The sequence below is a fragment of the Narcine bancroftii genome, chromosome 3 (genome assembly GCF_036971445.1).
Source record: "Narcine bancroftii isolate sNarBan1 chromosome 3, sNarBan1.hap1, whole genome shotgun sequence".
NCBI lineage: Eukaryota > Metazoa > Chordata > Chondrichthyes > Torpediniformes > Narcinidae > Narcine > Narcine bancroftii.
The window spans coordinates 72,075,217-72,100,438 of NC_091471.1; the positions used below are offsets into that span (position 1 = coordinate 72,075,217).

Consider the following 25,222-nt stretch of genomic DNA (forward strand, 5'->3'; position numbering starts at 1 on the left):
TGGATTCCACAAATACTGGGGCAGGAATTTTTCTCTGGAGGTCTGGTATTGGAAAGAGCTCATAGAGCCTTAAGAAGACCTCTGCCTGGTCAACCACCGAGACCCGTGATAATTCGATGTTTGAATTATTTGGACAGAGAAACGATACTTCGTTAAGCAGTGCAAAACGCGAGACAATGACAAGCTCCGTTAATGATTCAGAATAGTAGAGTTTTTTTCTATCCTGATTTGAGTCAAGAGGTTATTCAGCGTCGGCGTCGAAGTTTTGTGGTGTAAAGGTTGTAAGTCGACTTTTCGCTATCCGGCAGTGTTGAAGGTGTTTTGTGGAGACTTTCAATCTCGGTTTTTTGAGAATGAGTATGAAGCAATGAGTTTTGCTGACTCGTTTCCAGATGTAAGAGGACAAAGACGTAGCCCACCATTGTCTCCTAAAGAAAAATCTGGTTGTTCTGGAAATGGAAGAAATGGGAGAAATAGGAATGGAAAGAGTCCGTTTCCTTGAAATGGGGTCGCAAAGTCTGGAATTTCTTGGATGAATAGAAGAACTTTTTACTTTTATTTTCTTTTTATGTCATTATATCTTGTTGTTATTCTTTGTTTGGCTGGCGAAGGAGAAATTTGCTCTATGTTCTACTAGTCATCAGCCACTGGTGGGTAATCCACACCCAACTTTTGTTTAGGGATTACTACCTTTTGGTAGTTTTTTTGTTTTTTTTTTTCTTTTTATCTTTTTTTTAATTTTCATTTTATTTAGACTTTAATTTGTGGTTTATTTTTCTCCTATTGGAGGGCCTATTTACATTGATCTGAGTCTTTATATATTGATATTATTAGTTTTTAGTAACATTAGTGGACAAAGTTGAAGTTTGCTACTTTTAATGTTCGGGGTTTAAACAGTCCGATTAAGCGTAAGCGTATTTTTATCGTTTGATTTTTGGTAAAACGTGTTCGGTAGAGATATGATTTTACCTGAAATGATTAAATTTGAGACTTTTAGCATAATGAGATGAAATATTGTTTAATAATGGAAAAAAATTACATATGTTTCGCGGATAACTAGTTTTTTTTATTAATAGGTGGTTGTTATATTCAGAATATTTACATTTTGATTTATATTGACTAGATTTTAATATGTATGCTTTACTTTTCTTTATTTTTTTCTTTTTTCTTTATGGCTCTCCTTAGGAGAGTTGGCTGAAAGAGGGGGGGGTTCTTTCCTTTTTTTTCTTTATATAAAATATTATGTTCATGCTTTGTTTATTTGTATATATGTTACTTATTATCTGTATTTTGAACAAATAGTTTAAAACAAAATCTGATGGTAGGAGGGGAAGAAGCTGACCTTGTGCCACTGAGTACTCGTCTTTAGGCTCCTCTACTTTTTCCCTGATGGTAGCAGAGTGAAAAGCGCATGGCCTGCATGGTGGGTGGGGTTCCTTGAGGATAAAGGCTGCTTTCTTAAAACACTACCTCTTGTAGATGTTCTCGATGGAGTGGGGACTGGGGTCCGTGATATCACAAGCCGAGTTAACAATACTCTGGAGTTTTCTTTTCTTGTCCTGAGCATTGGCACTTCCATAGCAGACACTGATGCAACCAGCCAGAATGTTCTCCACAGTACACCTGTAGAAGTTTCCAAGAATCTTCAACAACATATTGTATCTCCTCAAATTCCTTCCAAAGTGTTTTGGAGCCTTTTTTATGACTGCATCAATATGGAGGCTCCAGGACAGATCCTCAGAGATGTTGAACTCAGGAACTTGACCCTCTCCACTGCTGACACCTCAATGAGGACTGGTTTCTGTTCTCCTTATGTCCACAATCAGGTCCTTCGTTTTGCAAACGTTGAGTGTAAGGTTGTTGTTGTGACACCACTATTACGACATAGACCAGCAGCAATAGAAATTCACCAAGACAATGGTATCTTCAAACTAATATTTTTATTAATAACTATTAATAATAAAATTTTTGAGAGAGAGAGAGAGAGAGAGAGAGAGAGAGAGAGAGCGATCAAAAAACTATTACAGTTCAGGCATGATTCTGAAAAGTTATTTCAAAGTTCAGTTTTCTAAATCTTTTGTGTGGAAACTCAGAATCTTTAAACTGTTGTTCAAAATGAGGTGCCAAATCATCACACTTCTCAAAATTCACAAATTCTTGTATGGCTGCTTTCAGAAAAAGGTTTCTTCATACAAATGATTTTTCTACAATTCCTCTCTTGCGTGGAGGTTACGGAACTTGATTTCACCAACCCAGTCAAAGGTTTTAGACGAAATGATCATTACAAAGGCCAGTAGCACTGCTCTCTCTTAACAAAGATAGACAGTCAAAGTGGCCAACTTCTTCCTAGCCACTTTGATCCTGTGTTCCTCCCTTGACAAGGGGAACACATCACAGCCCTTTCTCACAGAATGTTACTGCATTTCTCACATCAAATGAAACTGGTTCATTATATTAAAGATGCTTTCTTGAAGTGTCGTAATCACATGACATCACTATTGGCTCAGTTTGAAGTTTCATTTCTCCAGAAACCATTCATGAACTTGATGGTTTTCTGTTTGACCAGATGTCTTTCTGAATAAAAATTTATTGACTTCAGTATTTCTGTGGAACAATCAACTCTAGTTTTACAGCTCTCCAGCTTCAGACAGTCTCCAATACGCGTGCAAATGTATTTGTGTGTGTTTCCCTGTTTCCAATCCACAAAGTTACCCTCTAAAATATTATAACAAAGATTAATAACAGCATAATTCTGTAATATTAATCAACTAGCTGATCTATCTCCTTCCTGTACACTTCCTCATTGCCATCAGTGATTCTGCCGACAACTGTAGTGTCATTGGTAAATTTGTTGATAGCATTTGAATTGTGTCTGGCCACACAGTCATAGGTGTAGAGTAAGTAGAGCTGTGCCTGTCTTGATCATCAGTGAGGAGGAGATGTTGCTTCCAATTCGTACTGACTAGTTTTCCAATGAAGAAATTAAGGATCCAATTGCAGAATTGGGTGCAGAGGCCCAGGGTTTGGAGTTTGCTGCCAGAATTGAGGGTGTTGAAAGCTGAGCTGTAGTCTAAGAAGAGCAGCCATCATCGAGGTGTTCCAGAGCTGAATGAAGAGCCAGTGATATTGCGTCTACCATGCAACGAATTGCAGTGAGTCCAGTCCTTTAATTAGGTACGGGTTAATTCTGGCCATGATTAACCTCTCAAAGAATTTCATCACAGTAGATGTGGGTGCTACTGAACGATAGTCATTGAGGCAGCTTACTCTGCTCGAAATGAAATAAAAGGATAGAGTAAGTTAACAGCTTGCTATACATACAGGTTTTTCTTTGGCTTGGCTTCGCGGACGAAGATTTATGGAGGGGGTAAAAAGTCCACGTCAGCTGCAGGCTCGTTTGTGGCTGACCAGTCCGATGCGGGACAGGCAGACACGATTGCAGCGGTTGCAAGGGAAAATTGGTTGGTTGGGGTTGGGTGTTGGGTTTTTCCTCCTTTGCCTTTTGTCAGTGAGGTGGGCTCTGCGGTCTTCTTCAAAGGAGGCTGCTGCCCGCCAAACTGTGAGGCGCCAAGATGCACGGTTTGAGGCGTTATCAGCCCACTGGCGGTGGTCAATGTGGCAGGCACCAAGAGATTTCTTTAGGCAGTCCTTGTACCTTTTCTTTGGTGCACCTCTGTCACGGTGGCCAGTGGAGAGCTCGCCATATAATACGATCTTGGGAAGGCGATGGTCCTCCATTCTGGAGACGTGACCCATCCAGCGCAGCTGGATCTTCAGCAGCGTGGACTCGATGCTGTCGACCTCTGCCATCTCGAGTACCTCGACGTTAGGGGTGTGAGCGCTCCAATGGATGTTGAGGATGGAGCGGAGACAACGCTGGTGGAAGCGTTCTAGGAGCCGTAGGTGGTGCCGGTAGAGGACCCATGATTCGGAGCCGAACAGGAGTGTGGGTATGACAACGGCTCTGTATACGCTTATCTTTGTGAGGTTTTTCAGTTGGTTGTTTTTCCAGACTCTTTTGTGTAGTCTTCCAAAGGCGCTATTTGCCTTGGCGAGTCTGTTGTCTATCTCATTGTCGATCCTTGCATCTGATGAAATGGTGCAGCCGAGATAGGTAAACTGGTTGACCGTTTTGAGTTTTGTGTGCCCGATGGAGATGTGGGGGGGCTGGTAGTCATGGTGGGGAGCTGGCTGATGGAGGACCTCAGTTTTCTTCAGGCTGACTTCCAGGCCAAACATTTTGCCAGTTTCCGCAAAGCAGGACGTCAAGCGCTGAAGAGCTGGCTCTGAATGGGCAACTAAAGCGGCATCATCTGCAAAGAGTAGTTCACGGACAAGTTTCTCTTGTGTCTTGGTGTGAGCTTGCAGGCGCCTCAGATTGAAGAGACTGCCATCCGTGCGGTACCGGATGTAAACAGCGTCTTCATTGTTGGGGTCTTTCATGGCTTGGTTCAGCATCATGCTGAAGAAGATTGAAAAGAGGGTTGGTGCGAGAACACAGCCTTGCTTCACGCCATTGTTAATGGAGAAGGGTTCAGAGAGCTCATTGCTGTATCTGACCCGACCTTGTTGGTTTTCGTGCAGTTGGATAATCATGTTGAGGAACTTTGTAAAGGATGCTTGACAGCATCATTAATAGGCATCAGCCTCGTCTCAAATGTAGCACTCTCAGCTCCAATTTAGAGAGTTGTGGACTCAACCACACTCTAGAGAATGGAACATGTTGCTCAGGCCTATACTTCAGCAGACCAAAAAGATAAAGTCGCCTTGTGAAAAGTTCCATTTCTTTGAGATGTTCAATTGAACCTGATCTCAAGTCCCAAGTGGATATGAAAAAATCCCCAAAGTATTGAGTTCTTTTGTACATAATTTTACTTCTTTGTGCAACCTCCATGTGTAAAATAGCTTCTATGATTCACTGCATTGCAGCTGTAGAATACTTAAAAATCCATTATGAGCGTGTGAATATTTTGGGGATATCCTGAGTTTGTAAATACATTCTTCTCAGCCACAAAACACTCCACTAAAAGGAATGAATTAAGAATGGAAATTGTATAACAAAAAAAAAATTTCTGAATATTGAAGATTCTGTAAGCAGTGAGGAACAAGTGCCATGAAGCATATTTATTTCACTATACATATGGAGTTCAATTATATAATCTGCATCAGAATCTATAGAGTACACTCAATTTTAAATGAAATGAATAATTTGTATTTAGCAATCTGAAGGAAGTCTGAAGAAATACCTTGTAACCTTTTAGTTTGCAGGTTAGCTTGGAGTTTGTCAAATGTGTTCAGGGAAGTTTTCTAAATCAATGTATAGAGATACAAGCGAGAGAGAATGCAATACTGGATCTCCTATAAGGAACCAAAACAGGACAGGTGACAGAAGTATGTGTAGGGGAACATTTTGGGTCCAATGATTATAATGCCATTAGTTTCAATTTAGTTATGGAAAAGGATAGGTCAGGCCTTGGGATGAGATTCTAAATTGGAGAAAGGCCAATTTTGAGGAAATGAGAAAGAATCTAAAGTGTATGGATTGGGATAAATTGTTTTCGGGCAAGGATGTGCTAGGTAAGGGGAGGACCGTCAAAGGTGAAATTTTGAGAGCACAGAGTTTGTATGTCCTGTCAGGATTAAAGAAAATGTTAGAGGGTAAAGGGAACCTTGGTTTTCAAGGGATATTGGGGATCTGGTTTGTAAGAAGATAGAGAAAGGTGTATAACAGGTACAGACAATATGGATCAAATGAGGGACTTAAGAATTATAAACAATGCAAGAAAGACCTCAAGAAAGAAATCAGGAAGGCTAAGAGAAGACACAAAGTTGCTTTGGCAGACAATATGAAGGAAGGTCCTAAGGGTTTCTACAGGTATATTAAGAGCAAAACGATAGTAAGGGACAAAAATGGTTCCCTCGAAGGTCAGAGTAATCGACTTTGTATAGAAAGAGATTTTAAATGGTTTTTTCCATCAGAATTCACTAAGGAAAAGGGCACAGAGTCGTGCAAAGTAAGAAAAACAAGCAGTAAGGTCAAGGAACCTATACAGATTAGAGAGGAGGAGGTGATTGCTGTCTTAAAGCAAATAAGGGTGGGCAAATCCCCAGGGCCTGACAAGATATTCCCTCAGACCTTGTTGGAGGTTAGTGTAGAATTACAGGAGCTCTGGCAAAAATAATTAAAATGTTCTTAACCATAGGTGTGGTGCCAGAGGATTGGAAGGTAGTTCACTTTGTCTTGTTTAAAAAAAAAATGTTCCAAAATAACCCTGGAAATTATAGGTCGGTGAGCCTGACGTCAGTAGTAGGCAAATTATTGGAAGGTGTTCTAAGAGATCAAATATACAATTGTTTGGATAGCCATAGACTGATTAGGGATATTCACCATGGTTTTGTGTGTGGTAGGTCATGTTTAACCATTCTTAAGAGTTTTTCAAAGAAGTTACCAGGAAAGTTGTCAAAGAAAAGGCTGTGGATGTTTCTACATGGACTTTAGTAAGGCCTTTGACAAGGTCCTGAATGGGAGGTTAATCAGGAAGGTTCAGACACTAGGTATTCATGGTGAAGTAGCAAACTGGATTCCACGATGGCTGGACAGAAGCCAGAGAATGGAGGTGGATGATTGCTTCTCAAACTGGAGGCCTATGACTAGTGATACACCTCAAGGATCAGTGCTAGAACCCTTGTTTACCATCTATATCAATGATCTGGATAATAATGTGGTAAATTCGATCAGCAAGTTTGCAGATGACATGAGATTGCAGGTGTTGTGGACAGCAAATAAGGTTTTCAAAGCTTGCAGAGGATCTGGACCAGCTGGAAAAAAAGGGCTACAATAAAAAAAAAAGGCAGATGGAATTTAATGCAGACAAATGTAAGGTGTTGCATTTTGGAAGGACAAACCAAGAAAGAACATACATGGTAAATAGTATGGCACTGAGGAGTGTGGTAGAACAGAGGGATCTGGAAATACAATACATAATTCCACAAAAGTAGCATCACAAGTGGATAAGATCGTAAAGAGCTTTTGGAAAATTGGCCTTCATAAATCAAAGTATTGAGTAAAAGAGTTGGGATATTATGTTAAATCTGTACAAGACATTCGTGAGGCCAAATTTGGAGTATTATGTACAGTTTTGGAAAGATATCAAAAGATATAGGAAAGATATCAATACGAAAGAAAAAGTGCAGAGAAAATTTACAAGGATGTTGCCCGGACTTCAAGAACGGAGTTACAGGGAAAGGTTAAACTGGTTAGGACTTTATTCCCTGGAGCATAGAAGAATATGGGGAGATTTGATAGAGATATTTAAAATTATGAGGGGGATAGACAGAGTAAATGTAGATAGCTTTTTACAAAGGTTAGATGAGATACAAACCAGAGGACATGTTTTTAGGGTGAAAGGGGAAAAGTTTAGGGGGAATATGAGGGGGAACTTCTTCACACAGAGAGTGGTGGGTGTGTGGAACAAACTTCCTCCTGAAGTGGTGAATGGGGGCCCAATTTTAACATTTATAAAGAATTTGGATAGGTACATGGATGGAAGAAGTATGGAGGGCTATGGATTGGGACAAGCCATTGAGAGTAGACAAAAAAATGGTTTGGCACAGACTAGTAGGGCCAAAGAGGCCTGTTTATGTGCTGTAATGTTCTATGGTTCTATGGTTAGGGAACAGCAAACAACAAAGCTGTTGTTACAACACATTTGTAGTTTACAACTTACCTCGGGTAAATCCCTGGTACAACAAGGAGTTAGCATCATGAATGACATCAGATAAACTAATATTTAAAACAATAGCATTGTAGAGAACCGTCAGTTCCAGTGGAATGCTGGGTACAGTCGGTGGCAATCCTGCAGAAAGACCACAAAGACCAGAATGCATTCTATTGAAAAGCAAGGTATCTCAGTTAATGAGTCATCAAACAGCCAATGCTGACAACAAAGCAGGCTGCAAAGTACATTGCCTATCTGACATTAGGCCCTCTCAAACTGCCGTGCAAAATGGGGTTAACCGGGCAAATTGCCCAGTTAGCACCCCAGTTATGTGGCAGTTAGAAAGAGATTGACCTGGTTAAACCTGTCGGAATCCAACTATCTCAGAGGTAGTCAGGGAACTCATTTAAACCTACCGAGGTCATGTCCACAGGTGATTTGAAAAGGAAAATGGCCGACCCACTTATTCCGGTGATGTCAGTGCTTGCTTGCATGCGTCACTGAACAGCCAGCATCCAAACATCTGAAAGTACCTTCGATGAGTATGTGACACATCAATGTAGGGGCAGGATCCCCCTACAATTTATGTGTTTCTAGTTCCTTTGCTTCAGTATTCACACTTGGGTCCCAGAAGGGCTACCCAGGTTCTGCAGTTTAAAAGAGGCAACTGTGGACCATTCAATTCAAGGATGCCATCTTCTTTAAAAATCACTCTCTCAATACATGTCCCACCCATTTGAAGATTTATGCACAGATCCTTCTGCTCCTGCACACCCTCTCGAACAGTGGTTTTCAAACTGTTCCCCTAAACTCATATTCCACCTCAAGCAATCCCTATGCCATAAGTGCTCTGTGATTAATATGGGATTGTTTAAGGTGGTATGTGAGTGCAAAGAATACAACTGACTCGTTATGTGCACAGTTTCATAACTCCAAAGCTAATGGGCCAATGACAATTTTTTGCAAGTAAAATATTTCAGTAACAATTGGGTCTCAACCTTCACTTCCCATTCACATACCACCTTAAGCAATCCCTCAATCACAGAGCACTTACAGCATAGGGATTACTTAAGGAGGAATGTGAGTTTGGGGGGCAGTTTGAAAACCACTATTTTAGAACAATGCTGTTTTCATCTATGTTGTCTCTCCTGTTTTGGGTGGTGTGGTTGGCATAGCTGTTAGCACAATACCTTTACAGTGCCAGTGATTGGCACCAGAATTCAAATCCCACGTTGTCTGTAAGGAGTTTGCATGTTCACCCCATGACTGCGTGGGTTTTCCCTGGGAGTTCCAGTTTTCTCCCAACATTCAAAGTGTAATGGGGGCTGCAGTTAATTGGGTGTAAATTAGGCGGCATGGAATTGTGGGCCAAAATGGCCCATTACCGTGCTGTATGTCTAAATTTAAATGGCATCTACCTCAGTTTGCCCTTTCTGATGACCCATAGGAACATAGGAACATAGGAAGTAGGAACAGGAGTAGGCCAAAAATGGCCCATCGAGCCTGCTCCACCATTCAATACGATCATGGCTGATCTAATTTATGACCTAACTCCACCTACCTGCCTTCTCCCCATATCCCCGAATTCCTCTATCATGTAAACATTTATCTAACAGAAATTTAAATATGTTTAATGAGGCAGCCTCAACCACTTCCCTGGTTAGAGAATTCCAAACATTCACTACTCTCTGGGAAAAACTATTTTTCCTCATCTCTGTCCTAAATCTACTCCCCCAAATCTTGAGACGGTGTCCTCTCGTTTTAGTATCCCCGGCCAGCTCAAAAAACCTTCCTACATCTATCCTATCCATACCCTTCATAATCCTATACGTTTCTATAAGATCTCCTCTCATTCTTCTGAACTTGAACAAATACAATCCTAGATGATTTAATCTTTCATCATAAGTCAACCCCTTCATCCCAGGGATCAACCTAGTAAACCTCCTCTGGACCATCTCCAAAGCCAGTATATCCTTCCTCAAATATGGAGGCCAGAACTGGACACAGTTCTCCAGGTGCGGTCTCACCAGTACCTTATACAGTTGCAACATTACCTCCCTACTCCTGAATTCAATTTCTCTAGCGATGAAGGCCAACATTCCATTTGCCTTCTTAATAACCTGCTGCACCTGCAACCTAACTTTTTGCAATTCATGCACAAGCACTCCCAAGTCCCTCTGAACAACAGCATACTGTAGTTTTTCACCCTTTAAATAATATTCAGCTCTTTTATTTTTCTTGCCAAAGTGGATAACCTCACACTTACTAACATTGTACTCCATCTGCCAGACCTTTGCCCACTCATCCAGCTTAACTATATCCCTCTGCAGACTCTCCACATCCTCATTACAATTTGTTCTTCCACTCAATTTGGTGTCATCCGCAAACTTGGCTACACCACATTTTGTTCCCTCCTCCAAGTCATCAATGTAAATGATGAACAGTTGTGGGCCTAACACCGACCCCTGCGGCACCCCACTTACCACTCTCTGCCAACCTGAAAAACTCCCACTTATCCCGACCAATATACTTCCCCGGACTCCACTTTCCTGTAACTTACTGATAAGTCTCTTGTGCGGCACCTTATCAAACGCTTTCTTGAAATCCAAATATACAACATCAACCTGTTCTCCTCTATCCACCGCACCCATTATATCCTCAAAGAATCCTAACAAGTTTGTCAAACAAGATCTTCCCTTTCCAAAACCATGCGTCTGCCTGATTGAACCCTTGCGTTCCAAAGGTTTCACTATTTCATCTTTAATGACGGCTTCAAGCATTTTTCCAACCACAGACATCAAGCTAATTGGCCGATAATTTCCAGTCTTCTGCCTACATCCCTTCTTAAAAAGTGGCGTGACATTTGCTGTCTTCCAGTCTGCCGGGACCTGCCCAGAATCCAAGGAATTTTGGTAAATGACCACCAATGCATCAACTATAACTTCTGCCATTTCCTTCAGAACCCTTGGATGCATATCATCAGGACCAGGTGATTTGTCTGGCTTTAGTCCCATTAGTTTCTCCATCACTACTTCTTTTGTAACAACTATTTTATCAAGGCCCTCCCCAACATTCGCATCCTTAACTCCGCACTTGAGCATGCTGGACGTGTCTTTCACCGTGAAGACTGACACAAAATATTTGTTTAATGCCTCGTCCATTTCCTCATTTTTTGCTACCAGTTTTCCTTTCTCATCCTCCAAGGGTCCTATGTTAACTCTGGCCATCCTCTTCTATTTTATATATTTATAAAATTTTTTGCTTTCTGTTTTTATATTTTGTGCCAATTTACTTTCATAATCCTTTTTCCCATTTCTTATTACCTGCTTTGTAACCCCTTGTTGGCTCTTAAAGTTATCCCAATCTTCCAGTTTCTCACTGCTCTTTGCAGCTTTGTACACCTCCGCCTTCAATTTTATACTCTCCTTTATTTCCTTTGTTAACCACGGTTGATTTTTCCCTCCCTTGCTGCCCTTTTTCCTGACCGGAATATATTTTTGTTGAGCATTACAAAATATTTCTTTGAAAATCTTCCACTGTTCCTCAACTGTTTCATCAATTAGTCTGTGCTCCCAGTCCACTCTGCCCAATTCCTCCCTCATCCTATGGTAGTCATCCTGTTTAAGCATAATATATTAGTTTTAGATCTAACTATTTCCCCTTCCATCTGAATGAGAAATTCAATCATACTATGACCCAATGCATCTTGCACTCAATTCCTGTTCTCACTACTTGCTTGATAAAGGACTTTTAAGCTCTGGAACATATTATAGCATAATACATATGGCATTCGGCATGCCTTTGAGAAACATGGTTAGTTGCATTAAAACAAAATCTTTCTATGCTTGGCTGCATATTATGGGGAAGACCCCCAAGATCCAGATTCATTGGCATGCAAATCTTAAATGCAAAGACAATCTAGGAAGTGGAAGTCAACAAAACAAAATTGCAGATGTTGGGAACCTGAAATAATGAAAAGAAAATGCTGGAAACACTCAGCAGATCAACCAGCATTTGTAAGGAAAGAAAACAGAATTAACATTTTTGTCATTCTGCATTACATTACTGATTATTTACAAACTTGAAACTGTTCTTTCCCTGTCAGAACAGTACAAAATAGAGACAAGTATTTAAAAATTACAAAAAGAAGCCACCAAGAAGTTAGAAAGACTGCTTCCACGTTTAAACAGCCGAGACCAGAGTAGCTTGAATATTTAAATGTAAGATTGAGAATAGAGAGTATAAAAAAGTTTCTGGATAACATTTAAAAGTAGTGATTAAGATTAATTTGAATTGGTTGATGATGAGAAGTGGTGAATTTACACCTGAATGGGGTGAGTTTATTCCTGTCCTGGAAAAGGGACAATAAGCCAAATGGCCTGAGCCAAAGTACATCAATACCTTTGATTTTCTCCAGCAGTTTGTTGAAAGAAACACACCTCTGGCTCAAGGTATCTGTCCAATTTTCAGCATTGGTTGAAATATTCTGGGAGAGAAAAAAAAAAGTTAGTCATGGTGTATTATTTACTATGTGCTGAACTGTGAAAGACAGAAACCTGTGAATGAAGGAATTCAGGCGAGTTATTTGCAGAAGGAGAGATTATAACAAATAAGCTAATGCCATTTTTGCAAGGTACAAACTTCTGACAAAGTTGTCATTTCTCCTGGCTGGACTATTGACCACTAGTTTCATAATAAGGGTGATAATTTTGGACAGAGATGACGAGAAATAGCTTCACCCAAAGCAAAGTGAATCTTTGGAATTCACTACTAAAGTATACTATGGAGGTTCAATGGCTAAGATCAATAGATTATTAGATTCCTGGGAAATTAAGAGATATGGGCTTAATGAAGGAAGAGTGTTGAGGTAATTGATCAGCTCATATCTTTTTGAATGGTGGAGCAAGCACGAAAACAGCCAGAGGACCTATTCCTGCTTCTATTATCTTCTGCTTTTACAGAATGTGGGTAGTCAGGAACCAACAATATCTTTGATGACTTCTCATCTGTGAAATGCGTCCAGCTGCAGCTCCTGACAAACAATGTGAGGAAATTGGAGATGGCATTAGATGAACTTCAGATCATCCAGGAGGCTGAGGGGCTGATAGACAGGAGTTACAGGGATGCATTTGCACTGAAGAGACTGGAGGAAGGTAGCCAGGTGATAGTCAGGTAGTGTCAGGCACCCCTGTGGCTGTTCCCATCAAAAACAAATATACAATTTTGGATGCTGTTGAGGGGGACAATCTACCAGGGACAAGCCATTCAGTCAGGTCTCTGGCACATAGCCCTGTGGCTAAGAAAGAAAGGGAGCAGAAGAGGTGAGCTATGGTGATAAGGGCTTTAATAGTGAGGGGAACAGATAAGAGGTTCTGTGGAAGAGATTGAGATTCTTGATGGTATGTTGCCTCCCAGGATCTGGGATATTTCAGGTGGAGTTCCTGGTATTCTCAAGAGGAAGGGTGAGTAGCCAGACATCATAGTCCATGCAGGGACCAATCACATGGGTAGGAAGGGTGATGAGAGCCTGCAAAAATATTTCAAGGAGTTAGGTGCAAAGTTGAAGGACAGGTCCTCCAGGTTTGTAATCCCAGGAATGCTACCCATGCCATATTTTAGTGAAGTTAGAAATAGGAGGATAATGCAGCTTAACATGTGGCTAAAGAGATAGTGCAGAAAGGAGAGCTTCAGATTTCTGGATCATTGGCCTCACTTCCAGAGAAGGCAGGACTTGTACAGGCAGGGTGATTTGCTTCTGAACTGGAAGGGGACCATTATCCTTGCAGGAAGGTTTGCTAGTGCTACAGAGGGGTTTAAACTAGATTTGCAGGGGTTGGGAACCAGATTGCCAGAGCAGAGAGTGGTGAGGAGGAAGAAAAAGATGTTCAGAATGCATATAAAGACAGAAATCAAAGGGTTGTGCATGACGGGAATAATCTTTTCAGGTGCATCTATTTCAATGCAAGGAGTATTGTAGGAAATGCAGATGAGTGCAGACCATGGATTGGCACATGGAATTATGATGTTGTGGCCATTAGTGAAACTTGGTTGCAAGGAGGGGTAGGGGTTCCATTGTTTCAGTTGCAATAGAGTGGGAGGGGTTTAAGAGGAAGAAGTGGGATGGCTCATCAGGGAAAGTATCACAGCTGTACTCAGACAAGGCAGACCAGAGGGCTCATCTACTGAAGCTACATTGGTGGAGCTGAGGAATGGAAAAGGTATGACCACCGTGGGGTTGCAACATAGACCGTCCAATAGTCAACGAGGATTGAAGAAACAAATCTGTAGAGAAATAGCAGATATCTGCAGGAAACACAAGGTTGTGACAGTGGGACTTTTAAAATTTTCTACATATTAACTGGGACTTGGATGGCTAGAAGTTTGTCAAGTAAAGATTTCTAAATCAATATATAGAGATATCAACTAGAAAGAATGCAATTCTGGATCTCCTATTAGGGAATGAGACAGGACAGGTGACAGAAGTATGTGGAGGGGAACATTGTGTCCAGTGACCATTATGCCATGAGTTTCACGATAACTATGGATAAGGATAGGTCTGGGTCCTTGGGTTGAGATTCTAAATTGGAGAAAGGCAAAATTTTGAAGAAATGAGAAATGATCTAGAATGCATGGATTGAACTAGGCTGTTTTCTAGCAAGGATATGCTCAGTAAGTGGATGGCCTTCAAAGTTGAAATTTTGAGAGGACAGAGTTTATATATTCAGGATTAAAGGCAAAGTTAACAGGCATAAGGAACCTTGGTTTTTGAGGAATGTTAAGGATCTGGTTAAGAAGAAGTGAGTTATATACAGTTGCAGGTATAGGCCACAAGGGGCAAATGAGGTAGCTGAGGAGTATAATAAATGCCAAAAAAAATTAAGAAGCAAATCCAGTGGGGCTAAAATAAGGCATGAGGTTGCTCTGGCAGACAAGGTGAAGAAATTCCAAAGAGCATCTTCTGGTAATATAAAGAGAAAAAGGATAGCAATGGACAAAATTAGTCTTTTTGAAGATCAGAGTGGGTGTCTATATATGAAGCTAGAAGAGATGGGAAGATCTTAAATAGGATTTTTGCATCAATATTTGCTCAGAAAACAGTCACAGAGTCTATGGAAGTGAGGCTCTGGAATTGTTGAGGCAGTGAATGTAATCTTTATCTCATGACAACTCCAAGAAAATCCAGGGAGTAGCAACAATTACCAATACACGGCCTTCTTTCACCTTATGAAAAAGGCCTTTGACCCAGCTAAATCAGAGTTGATGGATTCTCCCAAAGTTACAATTGCAACATTCAATAGACATTTACACAGGTACATGGACAGGAAAGCAGCACAGTTACCATAGTGGTTAGCACAACGCTGTTTCATTGCCAGCAATTGAGACGGGGATTCAAATCTTGTGCTGTCTGTAAGGAGTTTGTATATTCTCCTCGTGTCTGCGTGGGTTTTCCCTGGGGGCTCCGGTTTCCTCCCACCATTCAGGGGTTGTAGGTTAATTGGATGCAAATTGGGCGGCATGGACTCATGGGCAGAAATGGGCTGTCACCATGCTGTAAGTCTAAATTAAAAATTGAATAAATTAAATTAAGTTTAGTGATACAGCCCAAATGTAGGAAAAAAGGATTAGTTTGGTTGGCATAGACAAATTGGATGGATCTGAGGAAGGGTCTGGCCCACAATGTTAACAATTCTTTTTTTTCTTCCACTGAAGCCAATCAATCCACTGAGTGTCTCCTGCAGACTGTGCGTTAAATCATTGTAGAGCTGTGTCAAGCCATAATCCTTCCTTCAAATTTCATCTCCAGAAAGCTGCATCTCACTTCCAACATATGCAGCAAAACTAATTCAGAAGAATTATCTTCAATGCCTCACTGCAGCAGTTCATCATTCCCGCAGGGTTCAAGACAGCCACCATGATCCTGGTACCCAAGAGGGCAACAATAAAAGGCATCAATGACCTACCATCCTGTGGCACTGACCTCCACCATTATGAAATGCTTTGAGTATCTGGTGATGAAACACATCAAAGCACACATTCCAGAGACACTGGATCCATTTCAATTTGCCTTTGGAAGAAACCGTTCCACAGACGACGCTATAGCCTTGTCGGTTCACTCCATCCTGACCCACCTGGAGAACAACGCCTCATATGCCAAGCTGCTGTTCACTGACTTCAGCTCAGCATTTAATACGATCATTCACCAGAGGCTGGTGGAGAAGCTGTCCTCGCTAGGACTTAACACCCCTCTCTGCAACTGGATCCTGGATTTCCCCAACGGAAAGACCACAGTCTGTCTGGGTTGATAGCAGAATAGTGAACAACGTCACGCTGAACACTGGTGCACCTCAGGGCTGTGTGCTGAGCCCGATCCTGTTCATGCTATTGACCCACGACTGCATCGTTAGATCCAGCTCCAATAGTGTCAAGTTTGCAGATGACACAACAGCAGTTGGCCTCATCAGCAACAACGAGTCACACTACAGAGAAGAGTGGAAAATCCCGTGAAATGGTATGAGAGTAACAACCCGAGTCTCATTGTGGACAAGACGAAGGAGATGATTGTGGACTTCAGGAGGACCATGAACGACCACCCTCCACTACACATCAACAACTCTAATAGAGAGAGTGGAGAGTACCAGGTTCCCTGGAGTTCACTTAACTAGTGCCCTATCATGGGCATTGAACATCTCCTCACTTGTCAGGAAGGTGGAACAGTGACAGTACTTCCTAAGACTGAAGTGGCCAAAGCTACCTGCCATCATGATGTCAACCCTCTATAGGAGCTCTTTCGAGAGCATCCTGGCTGGCTGCATTACAATGTGGTATGGTTGCTGCAGAGAAATGGATTGGTGGTCAATCCACATGACCATAAGAGTGGCAGAGAGGATGAGCGGAGTCTCCCATTACCTCCCCCACCCTTCCCCAAATCAATGTGATCTACCAGGATCGACGTCAGGGAAAAGATACAAGAATATCAGCGTCAGCAGCTCCAGGCTAAGGAAGAGCTTCTTCCTATGGGCAGAGAGAATGCTGAATGACTAAAGAAACCACTCATACTAACTATCCAAGACTCTCATTTGTTTCAAACAATATTTATTTACTTTTAAAGATATGATATTAGTCCTATTTATGTATTGTTTGTCTGTATGTGTGTTATGTCTGCATGTTTTTGCACCGAGGACCGGAGAACACTGTTTCATCGTGTTGTACTTGTACAATCAGATGACAATAAACTTCACTTGAATACCAATGTCCCCTCCATTCCAGAATCAAATTACCACATCCTTTCTTGTTACAGCAGTCAGACAACACTTGTTTCTGCACGTTCAGAAGCTGAGCTTCAATACATCCCCATCCTCCACAGAAATACACTGATCATCCAGAAGGGAAAAAAATTATCTAAAATTGTCGTTTGAAAATAAAGATTCTTGATAAGACTCTGGAAAAAATTAGGACTATTGGGCATCTTGGGCATTGAAGATGAACTTCATTATTATAGTCAGAGGTATACACATACAAACAGTGCCTTTCCACATATTGGCCATTAAGCACCCACTTATAGAAATGCAACATTAATAGGAATTTTTCTCCCCATGTTCACATCTACTCCCACAGTTGACAGTAGCCAATGAACCTACCAATTTGCATGTGTTTGGGATGATGAAGGTCAATGGAGTAAATCCAAGTGGTCAGAGAGAGAACATGAGAATATGCAAATTCCACTCAGACAGCACCTAAAGTCAGATACAATCTGGGTCTCTAGCAGTGTGAGTTAGCAGTTCCACTACTTGCACCATTGTGCCATCCACTGCAATGACATTTTAAGTAAAATTATGTTTCAGGATCAAGGCCCCATACCTGGCACAAAATTTACTGTCCAGCAATTAAAATGAGATCATTTGCATGGAAAAGACTTGCAAAGCACAGGAGAGGTATCACCATTCCATTAAGCCCTCCAAATCTCTTTAATAGTCCTCAAATCACCTCTAATCCTTCAACAAAAATAATAGATGTTGATAATCTGAAACTATTTCCCAACAACTTTTGAAGGGGTGTGTTATATATTGAAGATGTGAATGATTTTGAAACCGCTTAAGATTACACCCTTCTCCCTGTAGTAACTGCGGTGCACCATTCTGGGGTGTAGATGTAGATTTGTGATGGTGGAAAACATCAGTAAGTAAAGTCTCTTTGATTACTTGAATCTTACATCTCCAAGTTATTTAAGAACCCTCCCAAGTAACACAGGGTTCACGAATATCCATGTCTGGCTTTTATCCTTTTCGTACATTGACTTGCACGGCTTCACAAGACGGTTTTTCTTTCATTTTGTAAAAATCCAAATGCTCTCCCATTTCTATTTGTATACTTCTCACTCTTCCCTCCATCATTGTCTTTAACTGTGTTTCAAAATGGATTCTCTATTTCCTTCTCACCCAAGATCCAGGATTCTGATCCAGAAAAAGCCACCATTGACCTGAAACACCAACTTTTTTGTTTTTCTCTCTTCCACAAGTGCTTCCCGAGATTTCCAGTACTGGAGATTGGAGAAAGGAAGAATAATCTTGGGTCCTGAAGCCAGAATAGAGCGAAGACGTAGCTCCAATGGGTGGGGGTGGGGAAAGAAAGTGACAATTCCCTGTCAAGGGTCAAACCCGAGCAAACGTCGGCTCCAAGTGTTTTCCGTTGACTTCTCCCACGTCACGTCTGAGCATCAAGACTGTCCTGAAAGTTTTAACTCCTCTCAGAGGTTAGACTGCGCCACGTGCTTTGTCGTTTTACTCTATTTCAACATTAACGGAGCGGAAATTCGGCCAGGTGGTTCCACAGATCACTTACTTTCAGCTCTGCCACCAACGTCTCGTTTTCCTCCGTCCAGAGCTCCAAACAACTTTTATTGCCGACGTTCTCCATCAGCGCCAAAATTTGACGAGAAGCGGAAGGAGCGTCGGCACAAAGCTGGGGCGCGAACAGGAAGTCCCGCCTCTCGGGTTTGACCCCGTCGCCCTCCCCGCGACAGAGTGGACCCGGAGTTGAGATCCGCCACAGCCCGGGAAAGGTTAAGGTCCGTGGACTTTTTGTATACACTTGTCTGCTTTGTTTATTCATCCTCTTATCACCTGTTTTTCCCAATTGCTCGTCTGAAACAAGCCCACTTTTTAAAAGAAATTTCTCCAGCTTTATTGCCGTCCTCGAGAACAGTAGAATTTAATTCCTGCTCAACCCTTTTCCGCGACGATCAACTTGGTTTTGGAAATAACCGGCTCATTTCCTGTGGCCTCCGTTTTCCCCACAATCTGCCAGCAAGCAAAATGACTTTTCTGCCAATCAAGTAAGAGAGAGCAGGTAGTCCTCAGTTTACGACCGTAATTGGGGCCGAAGGGTTGGCCACAAGTCGGATCTGCATGTCCTAACGAGGTATTAAAGCAATTTTTCGGACAAACGAAAAATTCAACAAATGAACCTTTAATGAAAAATCTCAAGATGTATTTTTTTTTAAATTCCGTCACGTGCCGGTGGACGCAACACGTGTAGGTCGTAAGTTGAGGACCACCTTCTGGTGAGCATTATCCTGCAATGAGGCTGTTAAGTATTCAATTTTTTTTTCATCTGAATGCTGCGGCCAAGATTCATTACATATCCCTAATGTCCCTTGAACTGATTACTTTGCTGGACCAATTCAGAGAGCATTTCAGGGTCAACCCCACACTTGTTAGCCAGCCCAGGTGAAGACTGCAGCCTTCTGCAATAAAGGTCAAGAGTGAACTTGGTGAGATTTTGTGATAATCCAGTGTTTTTGTGGTCACCATGACAAAAACAAGCTCATCATAAAAATACAATTCAACTGAATTTGAACCACAACCTTTGCAGTGATGGGATTTGAACTCGGGTATCTGGATTTTTGGGCTTCAAGAAAATAAAGATGCTGAAAATGCTAGTAGGTCAGATTGCATCATTGGTGTTGACCTTTGACATGAGATGGAGAAATTTCATCACAGAGATTGGTGAATCCCTGGAATTCTCTGCCCTGGAAGTTGTCAAAGCTCTGTTACAAGGTCCATTCAAAACAGGTTGCCACACACCTGCTTTCAACTTTGACCCCAGTTATAGAACCATAGAACATTACAGCACAGAAACAGGCCCTTCAGCCCTTCTAGTCTGTGCCGAATCATTTATTTTTGCCTCATCTCACTAACCTTTACCCAGTCCATAGCCCTCCATACCTCTCTCATCTATGTACCTGCCCAAATTCTTCTTACATCCTTTCACACAGTGGTTTTCAAACTGCCCCCCTAAACTCACATTACACCTTAAGCAATCCCTATACCACAAGTGCTCTGTGATTGGTAAGGAATTGCTTAAAGTGGTATGTGAGTAGGAAGGGAAGTTGAGAACACTGCTCTAGACCCAGTTGTTACTGAAATATTTTGCATGAGAATTCTAATTTCCTTTGGAGTTATGAAACTGTGCACATAAATGAGGCAATTGGATACAATTAAAACAGTGGTTTTCCCAACCTTTTCCTTTTCACTCATATACCACCTGAAGTAATCCCTTACTAATTATAGAGCATTTATGGCATAGGGATTGCTCAAGGTGGAATGTGAGTTTGGGTGTGGGAAGGCAGTTTGAAAACTACTGCTCTAACACTATTTTATTCTTTTAAGAAATACATCCTCCAACAATATTTGATTGCCAGGCTAAATAACCATCGATGGATGGTAAAAGAATCAGGGTGTTGATCTGCACAAGAAAGAATTGGTAATGGTTTAAATGTAACATAGGGATAGCTACAATAGCTGCCATAGACTCAATGACCAAATGGCTTCCTTCCATGTTTGTTGCAAGGAATAAATATATAAAATATCAGAATCAAGGGATACCTATATGCAGTGATGTTAATTGTAGTATCCTACACGTCAGCATCCATGCTGATATAACCATCTTGTGTCTGCAATTATGCCAAGTCATAAACCTCTGTTTTATGTCAATTATCTGTTGCATAATTAGCACCCAAGGAATGTCCACTTTAACTATATATGATAAAATGTAAGCTCTATACAGCTATGACTGAACTACCTTGTAACGTGACTTGACCACTGCTTGCTCCATGTGCTATGTGAATAAAGTCACTATCAAGTCATGCATGCCTTGTCTCTGTTGAAAGAACTGTGTACGTTAACTACAGGAACCTTTTTTTGAATACTTAATTTAAAATTTTTAAAACCATGATACAAGGTTGAAAAGCACAACAGAAATTATAATATTAGTAAGTATACACAGCATACAACAGAAAACCCTCCCCCCTTTGTATATTTTTTACCTAAAACCATCCCAAAACTCCCTCCTAACTACCCCCTCTTAAAGAAAGAAAGAAGAAGGAGATGTAAACTATAACATAGATAAATATCATGGATTGAGGCACTTCCACCACATCAAGGCAGAAGTATTCAAAATCTCAAACCCATATAATACAAATAAGGGCTCCAAACGTTCTGATTTAAAAAAAGATAGTCATCTCATAAATTGTTATTTTTTCCTATGGTATACAAGATCTTAATTCTGTGTGCCATCTATGTAAATTCAATTCTATATCATTTTTCCAAGTAATCACAATACATTTTCTCGCCACTGCTAATGCTAATCTCAAAAAATCCTATTTGAAATTTATTTAATCTAAATTCCAAACAAACCTTTTTAATATTACTTAAGAAAAGTATTGATGGATCCATTGGGAATTTAACTTTTAAAATATTTTGTAAAAATTCCTCAAACCACAGAAAAGTTTCACATTTTCACAGAGCCATGTTGAATGTAAAAACGTTTTTATTTTCTTTCTGGCATCTAAAACACAAATCCATAGAAAATAAATTATATCTCATTAATTTTTCAGGAGTAAAATATAATTGATGTATAAAATGATAATGAACTAATCTATATCTTACATTCACGATTTTTTCATACCATATGCAAATTTCTCCAATCCTTCTGAGTAATTCCTGTTTCTAAATCTTTTTCCCATTTTAACCAAGATTTTTGTAAATCTGGTTTAAATATTTTATTCTGTAATAATGCATACATTTCTGATATAAATCTTTTTACCTACCTTCCATAATTAAAATTTCAAAATTAGTCTGTCTGGGCAACCTCATAATATTCCCAAATTGATCCATTAACAAATCTCTAACTTGATAATAACAAAAAAGAATATTTAATGGTATTTCATGTTTTCCTTCATTCTTTAAAAAGTAATAAAATAACCTGCTTCATAACAAACTTGTACAAATTTAATTCCTTTCTGATCCCATAAGTTCCCCACCATCCTGCAACCGCAGTTCACCGCCGCCATGCCCCAGCATGGGGTCTATCACCACATCTCCATTCAGGGCCCCCCGCTGCACGCCAAAGCCAGATGACTACTTCTCAAGAAGCTACAGCTAGCCAAGGAAGAGTTTTCCCGCCTGCAGGAGTTGGGAATCGTCCGCGTCCGATAGTCCCTGGGCCTCCCCTCTCCACATGGTCCCCAAGACTTCTGGGGGTTGGTGACCCTGAGGGGATTATCGGCACCTGAACGATGTGGCTACGCCGGACAGGTATCCCATCCTGCATATTCAAGACTTCACAGCAAACTTGCATGGTGCCGGGTCTTCTCGAAAGTTGACCTGGTATGGGACTACCATCAGATCCTGGTCCACACTGACGTCATCGGTAAGGCTGCGATCGTCACCCCATTTGGGCTGTTTGAATTCTTGCGGATGCCTTTCGGACTAAAAAACGCGGCCCAGACATTCCAGTGGGTAGGGACCTGGACTTTGTGTTCATATACCTCGATGACATTCTCATTGCCAGCTGGGACTACGATGAGCACAAGGTCCATCTCCGCACTGTTTGCCCATTTGACAGAGTTCGGCCTCATGGTCATTGTGGCCAAGTGCCAATTCGGCAAGCAGACACTGCAATTCCTGGGGCACACCATCTCGGCAGCCGGAGCCGCTCCAGCACCAGAGAAGGTCGCTTCCGTGCGTTAGTTCCCGAAACCCACCACCCTCATGGGCCTGCAAGAGTTTGTCAGCATGGTGAACTTTTACCATCGGTTCATCTCTGGGGTGGCCCACATCATGCAGCCGTTATACTCAATGATCGCCGCGAAGGACAAGGTCCTGGTTTGGTCGGAAGAAGCAGAGGGTGCCTTTGCAGCAACAAAGGACATGCTTGCGAGTGCCACGCCATTGGCCTACCCGCACCCAGAGGCCCATACCTCGCTCTCGGTAGATGCCTTGGCCGTGGCTGTTGGGGGTGTGGTGTAGCAGTGGGTTGATGGCCAGTGGCCCTGTACCTGGCCATCAGACACGTCCGGTACTTCCTGGAGGGCAGGCCGTTCAATGCATTCACCGATCACAAGCTGCTCACGCAGGCCCTCACGATGGCCAAAGATCCTTGGTCAGCAGTGGCACCTATCCTATGTGTCAGAGTTCACCACCGTCATCCAGCACAGGGTAGGTAGAGACAATGTTGTGACTGACACGCTTTCACAACCCACAATCCACAGCCTCGCCCCCGGCCTAAACTACACCCAGCTGACACAGGCCCTTTGCTCCACCATTACAGGGCTCCGTCTCCAAGACATCTGTTTGCCGGGCAGCCTGGACACACTGCTCTGCAACATTCCCACCGGATTGCTGCACCCGGTAGTCCAGCTGCAGTGGAGATTGCGGGCCTTCAGCATGGTCCATGATCTAGCACATTCTTCAGTCAAGACATCGGTGTGAATGGTGGCAAAGCGGTTTGTGTGGTACAGGCTCAAGAAGGAGGTAGCGCAAATAGTGAAGAGCTGCATGCAGGGCCAGACCTCCAAGGTCCACTGGCACACTAAGGCCCCAATTCAACAGTTCGACCTGGCGGCCAAAAAGTTCCAGCACATACACTTTGATATTGTGGGGCCCCTGCTAATGTCCCTGCATGCTACTTGCTGACTGTGGTTGACCGAGCCACAAGATGGCCGGAAGCCATCCCCATCAAGGACACTTCTGCTGAAACATGCACCAGGTTCAGAGTCCCGCGCACATCGCCAGCGACAGAGGTGCCCAATTCACGTCCACCCTCTGGACACAGTTGATGAGTCTGCTAGGGATCAAGCTCCACCACACCACAATGTATCACCTGCAAGCAAATGACCTGGTGGAGCAATTTCACCGTCACCTGTAGTCGGCCCTCATGACCCGCCTCACCGGTCCCGGTTGGGTAGACGAGTTGTCCTGGGTCCTGCTTGGCATTAGGACGGCTCCGAAGGAGGATCTGCAGGTATCATCTGCGGAGTTAGTTTACAGCACGTCACTGTCGCTGCCCGGTGAGTTTTTCGGCCCGGACACATACTCCACGACCAACAACAGAATCATGTTGGCAGATCTCCACAGTAAATTTGCCTCGCTGGCTCTCCCTCCTCCTACATACCATGGTAGCCGACCATCCCGACTGCCTAAAGAGCTAGATGTGGCCGAGTACGTCTTTGCTCGGCACAGCTTGGACACAGTGCCCTAGCAGCGCCATTATGAAGGCCCCTACAGAGTCCTGCAGCAATCTGGCAAGACCTTCACATTGGACATTGGGGGGGTTGTGTGGTGGTGCACATACTCGTGGTGAACCGGCCCTGCTTGAACAGCCGCATGGCAGGGCAGCCACAAGAAGACCCTGTCTAGTAGACCTCTAGTAAACGGTGATGCTATCTGCCCATTTGTCACAATTCTGGCCATCAGCTTTTTATTTTTTATTTATTATATATATATATATATATATATATATACATACATATACACACACACACATATATATAGATAGATAGATATATAAAAATCCCCTTTTCACTCTATCAAATGCTTTTTCAGTGAGACCATTGGTAAGTTGGATATCTCCTGAGAAATATTTATCAAACTGTTACAAGCCCAAAGGACCCCAAAACCCAGCAGCAATATTCACGACAAATTGTTACTTTAACAAAAGTTGTTTTAAATTATCTTAAAACATGAAAACAGAATCAAACTTTAACTTATCACTATTAACTAACCTAACTTAACCCCCTTCTAATTCCAAGCGCACGTGTATGTAAATTTAAGAAAAGTTCTCTAGTTCACAGTTCAATCTCACTTCTCATTCTTCCAAGTTCACTGGTTGCAGACAATAATTATACTGTGCACAGAATTTAACATGTATAAAGTTCACCAGGCTTTGGTGCTCGAAATGTAAATGGTTACCGTTCAGAAAGGTTCTTGTAGATTTGTAGAGAGAGATGTGCAGTTCCAGGATTTCCACAACTGAGGTATCACCATTACCTCAATGTCTTGCCCCATCAAGGTTCTCCAGATGATAACCTCTTTCTTTCAGGGCATTACAGAGTTTCTTTCTGTTCCACTTATTCCAAGAGAAACACCAGACAGATAGCACTTTCAGCCATCTGCCACTCTGGAGATTTCTGTTTCAGTTCCAACAAACTTTTCCTAGCTTGTTAC

The 25,222-nt window shown here is 41.9% G+C and overlaps 1 protein-coding gene and 1 long non-coding RNA gene across 4 annotated transcripts in view; one reads left to right on the forward strand and one right to left on the reverse strand.

Moving 5' to 3' along the window:
• fancg (FA complementation group G) overlaps positions 1-18,844 on the reverse strand; it is a 95,985-nt gene extending 77,141 nt beyond the window's left edge. For all 3 annotated transcript variants that reach the window (XM_069924262.1, XM_069924263.1, XM_069924264.1), the window contains exons 1-3: positions 18,558-18,844; positions 12,120-12,204; positions 7,728-7,856 (exon numbers count right to left, since the gene is read on the reverse strand). In XM_069924262.1, the coding sequence (XP_069780363.1) occupies positions 7,728-7,856; positions 12,120-12,204; positions 18,558-18,827 (484 nt within the window). In that variant the 5' untranslated portion in view covers positions 18,828-18,844. The remainder of the gene's footprint in view (positions 1-7,727; positions 7,857-12,119; positions 12,205-18,557) is intronic.
• The window catches only part of LOC138757250 (uncharacterized), a 124,787-nt gene that overhangs the window by 35,532 nt on the left and 64,033 nt on the right, over positions 1-25,222 (forward strand). The window lies entirely within an intron of this gene.